This window comes from Poeciliopsis prolifica, unplaced genomic scaffold, assembly GCF_027474105.1.
Source record: "Poeciliopsis prolifica strain line A6 unplaced genomic scaffold, Auburn_PproV2 SCAFFOLD035, whole genome shotgun sequence".
Taxonomy (NCBI): domain Eukaryota; kingdom Metazoa; phylum Chordata; class Actinopteri; order Cyprinodontiformes; family Poeciliidae; genus Poeciliopsis; species Poeciliopsis prolifica.
This window is the reverse complement of record NW_026562410.1, coordinates 4773379-4785226: the sequence shown is the minus strand read 5'-3', so window position 1 is coordinate 4785226 and position 11848 is coordinate 4773379. Positions and strand designations below refer to the sequence as shown.

At 44.8% G+C, this 11848-nt stretch overlaps 1 protein-coding gene across 2 annotated transcripts; it reads left to right on the top strand.

The window, feature by feature from the left end:
- The first annotated feature begins 1214 nt into the window (after positions 1-1214).
- On the top strand, positions 1215-7936 carry cunh2orf42 (chromosome unknown C2orf42 homolog). Of its 2 annotated transcripts, XM_055052254.1 has the most exons (9): positions 1215-1303; positions 2594-3620; positions 4531-4632; positions 4790-4870; positions 5051-5155; positions 6325-6432; positions 6525-6625; positions 7274-7436; positions 7569-7936. In XM_055052254.1, the coding sequence occupies exons 2-9, from the start codon at positions 2615-2617 to the stop codon at positions 7805-7807; spliced, it is 1905 nt and encodes a 634-aa protein (XP_054908229.1). In that variant the 5' UTR covers positions 1215-1303; positions 2594-2614; the 3' UTR covers positions 7808-7936. The 2 variants fall into 2 exon arrangements, with proteins under 2 accessions (XP_054908229.1, XP_054908230.1); XM_055052255.1 differs by lacking the exon at positions 4790-4870.
- The last annotated feature ends 3912 nt before the right edge of the window (positions 7937-11848 follow it).

Sequence of the window (11848 nt, the reverse complement as noted above, 5' to 3'; positions counted from 1 at the left end):
TGGAGTGAAGAAGAAGAAACTGTTCTGCTTTGGTCTCTGGAATTTTCGTCAAAGGATGTTTTTTTCACACCCTATGATTCAGTCTGTTGAAAAACCTCCATCATAATTTTAGCTCTTTCTTTCTTTCTTAAAGTCTCAGATTTTCTCCCCAGTTTTTTTGTGTTTGTTCTGCTGTATCCAGTTCTGGCCCACTTTCGGCTGTCAACAGATTCTAAGACATTTCATTAATCAGCAGATTAAATGGCCCACAGTGACTGTATGGAACTGCTAAACAAGCCCAGACCATCACACCCCCACCTCCATGCTTGACAGCCCATTTGAGATGTTTGTGACAAGGTGCTGTTTCTAGCCTCATCTATAGAAATCACAGTGTTCAAGAAATGTCTTGGTTCCATCAGCTGTGATTTTGCAAACTAAAGGCATTTAAGTGTATTTTTCTCAGAGGGAGGTTTTCTCCTGGTCAGACTTCTGTAAGTGAGGCGTACGGTGTCGGAGACAGAGCCCTTGGGTTTTGTTTTCCAGCAGTCGATCTTTCATCCTTTACAATTTTGTGGCATTAAGAGTTTAGAAAAAACAAAACAACAATTCTCCCTTCTTGTTGGCAAAGTGAAAAACATTAAAGGACTTGATTACTGTAGCTGGGGATCAATTAATCAATAGCTTTATCTTGACGACCCCTGGCTGATTCTTTTTCCTCCCCAATTTGGTTTGATTTTGTTTAATAAGTGACTGTAGAATAAGCTTTTGAATGTTTTGTCCAAAAAAAAGATTACAACCAGGTTAAAAGATTGACAATTTTAATTGTCAGAGTGCTGATGGGCAGAGTAATTTAAATTTTTAATACAGAAAATGTCCTATTAAATATTGGTCCAGGTCATTTTAGAATACATTAGTCATTGGAGAGGCTACATTTATAAAGCTGTTATGGCTAAAAGTTGAATGTTTGGGCTGCCATTCTCACACTGGAGGTAGGTTTCAGCATTTTGTCTTCATTGTACGCGATGACTTGTGAGGAAAGTTGGAAACCGTCTGAAAAAAAAACCAAAACGGGATATAACTCAAACGAAAAACGCCTAACAAGACCTCCGGGAGCTCGGGTTGAAAAATCAACTACATATCCCGTGATCCCTCGCTTCCGAAGCGCACGTCCGCTGTCTGTTCCCCACGTGACACCCGCCAGCCAATGGGGAGGCCCGTTACAGGCGCAATGCGGGTGTCTGGATGTAAGGAGGAATGGCGACGGTCGAGACGCTTTAGGAGGCCAGAGTGAAGCAGAATTTGACCAAACAGAGGCGGATTAGAGGTAGTTCGAGCATTTGTTCTTAAAATATTCATAGCGAAAAAGGCTAGACGGACCGTATGGTCACGAAAGGTTCTGTGTAGCAATTCTGCACAGGCTTGTTGCATTTGAAGCACTTAGAAACATTTGAACTGATGCAAGATCAATGAGGCGGTGTTCTTTTATCACAAGTTCAGGATTAAAGGGGGTTTGCAGTGGTGGATGGGTTTTTACCCCCCACTGACTCTCAGTGACCCAGAAGAAACGCAGCCGGACAATGAATTGTGTGTCACCGTTTAATGATTTGTCTTTGACACCAAGTTTTTAAAAATCACAGCAAAGAGCAAAACTTTTCTCTGAGATGCTTGATGACATCACAAGAGGTACTGAAAGGCATTAACTTGAATTGGTGAATACTGTGGCAGAGGAGACTTTTGGTTCATTTCTATATAGATTCTAAAGCTCTTGAGAGGCAAGAGGTTAAACTTTCGATGCTCCACTTTCCTATGATAAAAGGCGAGTTTGGCAGTGAAGACGAGAATCGTTCTTCTTGGTTGCGTTTCTTCAGACGGAGCTTTCAACATGGGTGATATCATGGACCGATCACAATGTCAGCTTTGTCCCAAAACGTTCCGCCAGAAGGCTGAGGAGGAAGAAGGATTTCATCACTGTGGCATGAAATTAGAGCCAGAATGTGTTTGAGCTTATTTGTTATATGTGCGCCTAACATATTGCTGATTAAATACAGATTTGCAGCGAAATAAACTGAATGTGGGACATTTTGCAGTTGAGGTGGGTTTTTGATTTAAGAGAAATGTTTGGTTTAGAGGAGGCCCTTTGGTGATATTGTTATCAGAAATTGGTCCAATTCCAACCAAAAAATGAGTATTGGATTATATCGACCAACATCTAAAACCTATGATATGAGGACGCTGATAGAGGCTCTCTGATCCAGCATTTCTATACAGCAGCGCTCTTTGTTCCACACACAGACCCATTGGTTAACAATAAATTGGGCAGTTGTTCTCATAGCAATTGTTGAGTATTATTCCCTGGGTATTACCACAAAATCAAGTCTTTTGTAACATTCCACGCTACAAAATAAGTAATAAATATGCACATGATACATCCTTGGCTCAATATCGGTATTGGCCATGACTCAAAGCAGCGATATCAGTATCGTATCGGAAGAGAAAAAGTTGTATTGGGGACACTTGTAGTTTGGCTTAAAGTGGAACCGGCCAATGTAACATTTTAGTCCTATTAAATTGTTTTCTCAACAATTAAAGAGAGTTGTTTTCTCTCTTTTTCAAGGCTTGGTCTTAAACCCTTGAAATGGACAGTGAAGTCATCGTGTCCCCCTCATCGGCCTCCCCTCAAACTCCCGCCACCCAGTCCAGTTTGGCTGCAAAGCAGCGAGAAAGCAGGAGGTCCGCGGCCACAACTCCCGCCTTTCTCTCCAACCTGGGTAGGGCCACCCTGCGGGGCATTCGCAAGTGTCCCCAATGCGGGGTCTACAACGGCACCCGTGGGCTCAGCTGCAAGAACAAAGCCTGCGGCGTGACCCTCAGAGATGCCTCGGCGGCCTGCAAAGGCGGCAAGAAAAGCGCGGTGGAGGTGGTGAGGGTGATAACCGACAGCGACGAGGAGAGTTTCGGGAAGGAGCAGGAAGCCGGGGGCGGAAGTGCGCAGGTGTTTTCAGTGTGCCACAGAGGGAGAGGAACCACGCAGTGGGGCTTCGTGGAGCTGGTTCCCACCGACACGGCCATCGCGACTGGGGATGGAGCCACCCTGCTCACGCGCATCAACCTGGGCCGCTGCTTCCTGCCCTCGTGCAGGCAGGGCGAGAGGTCAAGCAAGCGCGAGCCAGAGTCGGCCTCGACGGAGCCGTCCTCCGACAGCCTCTGCGTCCACATCAAGCAGGCCATTGACTGCCGGAGCCGCGCCACGCCGCTCACCTTCAAGAGCTCCGTCCTGGAGGCCTTGCAGGCTTCCATCCAGGCCAGGGAGGAGCTGTGGCGGCTGGCCACGGAGTCCCCCGGCCCTCTGGTGCAGCGGGTTTCCAAAGACACCCTGGTGGTGAAGTGCCACACGGACTCGCAGCACCCGCTGGGCCTGCTGCATCTGACCGTGGCTCAGACGGAAACGCAGAAGAACAACAGGAGCGCGTTTCACTGCAGCTGCCAGCTCGGCGCAGGAAGGATGAAGCACGGCCCGGTTGGAGCTGGCCCCCTCCCGGCCGCTTCCCAGCACTGCCTGCACTTCTACGCCTGCGTGTGCGCCTTCTCAAGCAACGAGAAGCTGGCCGCAGAATTTGCGGCCTTCGTCAACTATTCTTCAGGTCGGGTTAAGTATGGAGAGAAGAAAACTTTGTGGCTTGTTTTAAAAGTGTGTCCAGACTTTATTTCCTTGTTCTGTTACCCGAAATTCAGAATAAATAGGATCCTTCAATAATTTGTGTGAAATTGTGCAAGTCATCTTTTAACAAGCCTGACAAGCATCATATCAGTAAGTCAGAGCTGATTAATTGTGATTAATTCTGTCACTATGACAACTTTGGCTGGACGATAAATTCCCCCAGAAATTATTGCGATAAATAATAACATTGTTGATTTGAAACAATTTTCAAGTGATACATTGATAACGGCATTATGATGCACATGTGCCCTTTCAAAGATCAATAAACTTGGATTTTCTAAGGAATATTAACACTGGAACTGGAAGATATTTTCAATAACCAGAAATGAAACATGACAACCAAAAGCAATAAACAAAAATGCAAATAACACACAACTTAAATGTACGTTTTGTTGCAGAAAATATTGCGATACACGATAATATTGTGTTTTTTGAGAGCATTATTAAGAAATACATTGATAATGGCATAATAATGCAAGTTTGCTCAAAGATTAATACATTTAGATTTTTAAAGGAATATTTAACACTTGGAATGGAAGATATTTTAAAAAACAAGAAAAGACAAAAAAAAAAAAAAACAATCGATAAAATGGCAATAAAAATCACACACTACCAAAACCATAAATTAAATAGAATATGACGTCTTTAAGCAAAAATTCCCTCCAAAACATTTTATTCATCAGAATGAAAAATATTGACCTCATTTTAATTCATCATTCAATTAACTGGTTATTGCGAAAAGGCTTGGTTGCTGTTGTAATTGAAAGATTTCAAAAGAGCCAAGAGATTAAAATGACAGCTGATTTTCAAAGTGTTCTGTGTTTCCTCCTCAGGCGTGCAGCAGATCTCTGCCGGTGACAAAGCCCTGCAGCAGGCCGAGCCCAACAACTCCCCCCACAAAGCGAAGAAGCAGCGTTTGGACGATCCCGCCTCCGGTAGCCGTTCCGAACACGTCCCGATCTCGCGCAAAACCGCTTCGCTCTCCCTTATTGACGTCGGTCTGAACCTTCCCACTGTGCTGCCTTCTCTGTCTGTATTCCTCCTCTTCCCAACCTGCTTTCTTGACCTCCATCACTGCGACGCTCCTCCCAGTGGCGGGGAATGAAGGCGCCCCGGCCTCGGCTCTGAGGAAAGCCGGTCAGAGGAAAACTGCTGGTGGCCTGAAGGCTGCAGGTGCTGCCTTTCTCACCTCTCTGCCTAGTTTTGTTTTTCTCCTGTTGCCTGTCTTGGTCTCACTCTTTGCCGTTCTTCTCTCCGACTCTCTCCGCTCGTCCGGAGAGACCTTGTCGCATGCGTGACGTTTGACCGGCAGCCGATGTGAAGTTTTCAGTGAACTGTGTGGGTTCTCCCCAGGCAGCGCTCAGGTTGTGGATGAGCCTTCGGTGACGATGGGCTTCCAGCAGTGGCTGGCCGGCGTGACCGAGAGGATCCATCAGACGATGCATTACCAGTTTGAAGGTAACCTCAGCAATAAAGTCCTTTCATATATATTGCTGCACATTGGAGCTACTTATCGCATCGCTTATCATTTATTGTGATAAAAATTTTGAGTTGTCAAGATACATTACTGTTTTAAAAAAAAAACAACAAACAAACAGTTTTACTCTTTTCTCCTCTGTTTTTCAGTGGGATTCTCAATAACTATCGGTAAAATTGAAAATATGATTAAATCCAGTTACTGTAGTGATTACAAAACAAATCACACTTTTTTCTGTGACTGTTGTCCTAAAGAAGCACACTGGTAATTTTTCAAGAGCAGAATTTCTATTTGTTGGGCAATGCTTTCTATGTCATAAAGTCAAAACTACACAGATACCTAAAAAAATAAGTGATAAAATGTTTGTAATGTCACTTTGATTGTTATCACATTAGTACCAAAAGATATTGTGATAAAACTATTAAGTCCACAAAACACCCCCAGGCTGTGTATTCGTCACCCTTGAATTTGGTTAAGTTTGACCTTTACAACTATAAACGTCAACATGCTTATCAGAGGTTGTGCGATTGACCAACCAATCGCACAAGTGTATGATTGTGAAGTAGAATGAAGATTCTTCATGTTTTATACAATTAATAGTCCCAAAATACATGTCCTGTATTTTGGGATCCACACCTTTGCTGTGCTGCTTGTTCTCTAATGTTCTCTAACCGTTAACACAGCAGCTGGATTTACTAGTTGGCTGACTTCTGAAGGCACCAAATTTTATTTCAGATCATCAGATTGGCCACATTTTTCAGCTCCGTCACATAAAGTCGCTCTAATCAGAGGTTTTTGAAATTAACAGTAAATAAACATGATCAACAATGATAAAATGCCATCAATGTCAACATTGTATGAAAATAACTTCACTTGTTTCTCCTTTGCATCAACATTGCTGGTTTAGTCCAATGTAGTTCACTCTTTTATCCACTAGAGGGCAGTACCAGAAAGCAGATTGCAGGCAATTTAAGCTCTTTTTCTTTCAACATAGAAATATTTTATTCTGAAAGTTGGATTTTTACTGCCTAGAATTTACCTGTAGCTCCACAATGATCGATTTGGAGTACACAAAGTGAAAACGTTTACTTTTTCAAAGCGTTTGATTTTAGCTATCGCTTTAAATGTTAATTGTGCTTCTTGCTGTCAGGGAAACCCCAGCCGTTGGTCTACCTCATCCCGCAGGAGTTCTTCAACGCCCTCCAGCAGCGTCTGTCGCTGGGATCTAAGAAGAGGAGACTGCCCAACCTCACAACAGGTCCGTGTCTGCACAGAAATGTCCACAACACCTTTCAGATTTGTAGAAAAGCTCAGCTTGTGTGAACACATGTCTTCCGTTTCCGACGTAAGCGTTTGTGAGGAACGACGGACTTCCTCTGGGCTCCTTCTCCAAGTACACCTGGCACTTCACCAATCCGCTGCACGTCAAACACATTTTCGACACTCCGGAGGTAAAACCTGATTTTGACCAGACTACAGACACATTTCAATGTGACATAAAAAGTGCGAGATCCCTGCCCCGGCTCCCTGGTTTTAGCTCTCAATATAATGCGCTAAATCCTAAATGTACTTGTGTCATGTAAAATGAAAAGAAACACAGTGCTTTGCTGCTAATTGTCAAGACTATGACAACTGTAGAACAAGGTCAGTGAAAAGTTTTCATAAAAATAAAATAGTGAGGGAGAAGAAAGTAAATCAGTTACGCTAGGTTGACTATGACAACCGTAACATGTAGACGTGCTGTGGAATTTGGTGCGTTTCAGTTCAGTTAGAAAAAAAAGCCAACCCACACACCAACCCTCTGACAAATCATGAGGAGAGCAGATGTTGAATGAGATAATCAGGTGATCACAATATTTTTATTATTAATAATACACGCAAAATAGAAATCAAGCCTGAAGACATAATATTGTAACCGACTGAATGTTCTGTTCTTTATGTGGTACCCTTGAACGTAAGCTGTTAGTCAGTCAGTTGCTCTGGCAATGGGTGCATCGTAGCATTAGATACAGTAAATAAACATAATCGACATGAGATCATATCCAGTAGAATTGTTCTAGTGGATGGCATGTAAAGGGATCAAATGCTTGGTCCACCAGCTGCCACTGGAGGTCAGTCAGAGTTTTGTGAAGAATCTGGACGGCTCCTACTCTCGCTTCCACCTCCCTGAGCTGCCGCCTGAGCCAGAGGCATCAGACGGTTACAGGACGGAGCGTCCGCCGACCATACGACCAATGGAGCACCGCACTTTCCTCAAAGTTGGTACGTCAACTTTCCCTTTTTTAAGACGATCTTACATTTGGTTTTAAAACCCCCTAACAGAAGCAAGTTGTAGCTCTGCCAGTTTTATTTATTTTCTTTTTCTACTTCGCTTCTGTTTTGTTCCCCCGACAGGACCGAGTTCTGGGGACCAGAAGGAGTCCAGCCCCTTCGTGATCGAGTGGATCCCCGACGTTCTGCCTCGCTGTCAGATGGGAGAGCTAAGGATCAGCTTTGAATTCGGCCACCAGCAGAGCGGCCAGTCAGAGTGCCAGGACAAAGCGGGCGGGGCGGAGAAAAAGGCTCGCAGAAAGTCGGACGGCTCTCAGCCCAAAGTCCCGAAGGGAGTCGACGTTCTTCAGGTGGTTGTGTGACAGCCGCCATGTTCCTTCCACTGTAACCGTAGCAATCGCATAGCGAGAACTACAACGTGTGACCTCCGCATTAATCCGTTTCCTAGTGTTGATATATGCAAAGTGTGGAGAATAAACTGCCAAGCAGGTTGTGGTTCCTGGTTTTACTTCTTTATCCAGAGTTGAGAATTTCTTCTTTCACAAATGCACAAATACATTTACTAACAAAAAAAAGCGAAGCTGAGTCGTTTCAGTGCGTCATGGTTGGCATAGTAACAGCATAATTACATAGGCTACTAAGGATTTAAAATTTAGAAACTTTGTTGTTTAATTTTATATTTTATAACTGAATAGGGCATTTATTAATCTAAAAAACATACTAATGTACTTTGATTTGATATTAAATGTTTTATTTTCATTCTGAACACATGGATTATATTTCTGCTATAGATATATACTTTTTCATATTTATTTGCATAAATTACAATGATGTAGTTTCCTTTAGGATGATAATCCTTCTTTTGGACTAAGAAGTTTTGAGCAGTGATTCAGGAGGAGTGACAGTCTTTCACCAGCAGATGGCAGCAGACTGCTGCTCGTCTAACAACTGACCAACAGCTGAACCACAGAGAGTAGAGCAAATAAAAGATCATATTTCATCAACTTTTGAAAATGAGTAACTACAGAATAAAACTACTCGTATAAGTTTGCTTCAACGTATTGTAAATTGGCTGAATTTGGATTCCCTGTCTACCTTCTGGACATCGCAAAGCAGCCAGACTGTGATACATCACCGAAAACATCCAAAACGTGCCCAAATGCTCATGAATTAATTAAGATTACAAGTTAGTACCGTGAACCACAGAACAGCAAATTAGATGCAAAGCTGGGAGTAGCAGCTCACTCACTGCCGAGTCTGTACACGAGGGGCGTGGGCGTTAAATAAATAAAAAATGCACACACAGGGCCACCTCGAGGCTCCCGTCTTCCCTCGCGAGGGCCCCAGGACATCAGAGTGAGTACAGCCTCTGCCTGCGCAGGGGAGCCCGGATCCCAGACAGATCGCTTAGCTGTTTGTGTAGCCTGTCAGTCACAGCGACGGAAGACGCATCAATCCTCTCCTGGAAGGAAAAGCGTGCACATTCTGGCACCGACAAGCCCTTCACTGCCTGAAAGATGTGCTGGCAACCGCCTGAGAGAAAGAGAGAGAGAGAAGAGGAGGAGGAGGCAGAGTTGGACAGAATAAGTTACAAAAACTAAAATGTGGTCTTAAAAAATGCAAATAATGATCTATTTTAGCGGGTTAAACATGAGCCATTGAGCCTTTTTCTCTCCTCCCCAGCCTGGAATGTCAACAGGATGCTTGATACAAATCTATTCTCACGTCTCGGTACAGCATCCTCATTGCTCTCATCAGGTGACTCAGAGGTCAGAACCCACTGCACGCCATCACTGAAAACAAAACAACACTAAAAAGCTTTGCATATCCGGGCAAACAAACTGGCAGGGGAAACGCCGATCATCAGTTGTACACCAGAGCATTCTCCAAACCTGTCGGGAGTCTCGCGTTCGAAACGTTTTACACCTGCAACAACAACATGTCACGTATAAGACAAGAGGGAAGCAGCCCTGCCAGCCGACTGGACTCCTCAACGCCTTCCTGATGGCTGACAACACGTTGTGACGCGAAACATTTCCACCGTCTGGGAAACCTGGACTTGAGCCTGGAGGTCATTAACCAGACAGAGACGTCTCCGGCCGTCTGGCTGGACGTCCGAGACGCAACCATCAGTCCTTGAGTCAACCATCCAGATCCAAAGCTGATGGTGCCGGATATCAATATGTCAGCTGTTCTCCATGACTTCGCAGAACTAGCATTGACTCTTCTTTGGAGGCTCAAACCAGAATTCAATGACGGATGAAGTTGTTCTTGTTGAAGGTCAAACCAAAGACCTGTCTTTGGTTTATGAATCCAGTCAGTGACGGTTTTTGATGTGGGCAGTTGCCCAGGGCAGCGTCAGAAAGGGGTGAGACATTCAAAAATGAGAAAATACAGTATATATTATATATCAGTTGCGATAACTAGGTTACCTGCCTTTTACTGTTAAAAAAACTCTAATTTCTTGGATTGTAATTGGTTGGGGTGCGGCTGAAGATCACCATGGACACCAGTTCTGCAAGAACCGCCACAGACACGGGTCACAAAAAAGTGTGATTTATGTCACTAAGCAGCGCACGGTGACTGGATCTGATCACATCTTCCAATTTATTTACATTTATCGATACTTTCGTTGAACAAACTGTGGACAAAATAGCAAAAATTTCAATCATGACAATACAGATGGTGTTTGGGAGATCTTAAACATTGTTGATTGGAATTTATCGTGACAACGATACATTTATCGTAATACATGATAAGTTATACAACAAATGCCCACCCCTAGCAGAAATGTTTTGCAAAGATGAAACAAATTTCTTGATTTCAGCTCATCATTTTGCAGTTTTTTGTAAAGTTATGCGTCCAGCATTGCAAGTATTACAGTTCACAGCTAAGTCAGTTTATGTTCATGCGTTGGGTCGGCTCAGACTGTTTCTGTGGCCCCATCTCTTGCGTTTAAACACTTATCCGTACTGCAGATCTGTAATGTTTTTGAGTGCTAAGCTGTTCAGTGATGCACAGGCTGACAAGAAGTATTTTAATGTCTATTCTCTGAGCTGTACGGAGCCAGTTTAAGACTTTTAGAACTGGGGTGATGTTCTCCATCTTCCTGGTTTTAGACAGAACATGAGCAGCAGCGTTCTGGACCAACTGCAGCTGAAGGGTTGATTCAAACCCGGGACCTTCTTGCTGCAAAGCAACAGTGTGGTCTACGGTGCCTCAAAGCAAATCATCTACAATCTCATTGCTCCCAAACTGTGACATCCTCAAGTCGGCGGAAATGTCCGTAAAACTCAGATTTGCTGAATCTCAGTAAACGAGCAAAAAGTTGACATCTGGGAAAATCTCCGTTCTGAACTCACAGGAACAGGTTGAATCAGCAAAGTGGCGCTTTCATAATCCTCCCATCCTGTTTCGATGGATCTCATTTTTGTAATGCTCAGCTGCCGCGCCGCATCATTTAACATGGCCTTTCTTGTTTAATGATGCCCTCCCTTCCACCCACAACCCCCCTCCCCTCCCTTCCTGCCTGCCTGCCTTCAGACTGCTTCCTAATGGCCGGGCTGAGCGGAGTCATCATCAGATCCATCAGGGCACAGTCATTGCCTGAGGAAACATGGGCCAATTATGGCCATAAATAATAAAGGGCGAGCGCATCTGGCATTATGACTGATGGCCCCTCTCACAGCTCATTTACATGGCTTTTGTGTGGCCATCAGCAGCTTTGCTTTGGCGTAATGCTCGGAAAATTCGTCTTGCGGGGTTCGGCGGGGAGGAAAACCGCGGCGGTTGCGACGCTTCGGTTTGAGCGAGGGCAGGAAACGTCCATGGATGGGAGTAGAAAGACGTCTTGCTTGTTCCTTTTGGACGTTGCCACACGTCCCGCGCACACGGGCTCCCTGAAGCTCGCCCCGGCCTGTCTGCGCTCGTGTTAGACAAAGAGGAGTTCATCCATCAGCATCAGTTACCCCAGACATAAACTGGTTGGTGTCTGTGTGGTCAGGTAACAAACCGACCAGCTCGACAATCCAGATTCCTTACATGTTGCCGGTAGAGAGGCCCGGCTACCCAACCTGCTTTCCTTCCTTCGTGTCATTTTCTAAAGAGCAGAGTGAAAGCCGATAGAGGCGCGGACTGGCGGCGAGTTTTCATTTCTCAACGCGGTAGTCGGCGGCGCTCAGAGGATCCTTCATCTGCCCTTCGGGGTCAGCGCGCGGCCGTGGAGCCGCGGAACAAAAGCCCGCAGCATGCTGACGCGTGTCCCCGGAGCCGATAAGCCCGGTTGTTAATGGTGTTAGGGTAGGTTTCATTACCCCCCCCCTCCAGACTGCTCTCATTAAATAAACATCCTCCTGTCACATCCCTCACCCTCAGAGCGGAGGAGGCCGGAGCAGCGAGGGACA

What these genes read in the sequence shown, in the direction of transcription:
- cunh2orf42 (XM_055052254.1), top strand. Translation starts at nt 2,615, where the DNA reads ATGGACAGTGAAGTCATCGTGTCCCCCTCATCGGCCTCCCCTCAAACT. An exon ending in CTTCGTCAACTATTCTTCAG is followed by an intron (nt 3,621 to 4,530) that starts GTCGGGTTAAGT and finishes TTTCCTCCTCAG; the next exon opens with GCGTGCAGCAGATCTCTGCC. An exon ending in CCGCACTTTCCTCAAAGTTG is followed by an intron (nt 7,437 to 7,568) that starts GTACGTCAACTT and finishes TTCCCCCGACAG; the next exon opens with GACCGAGTTCTGGGGACCAG.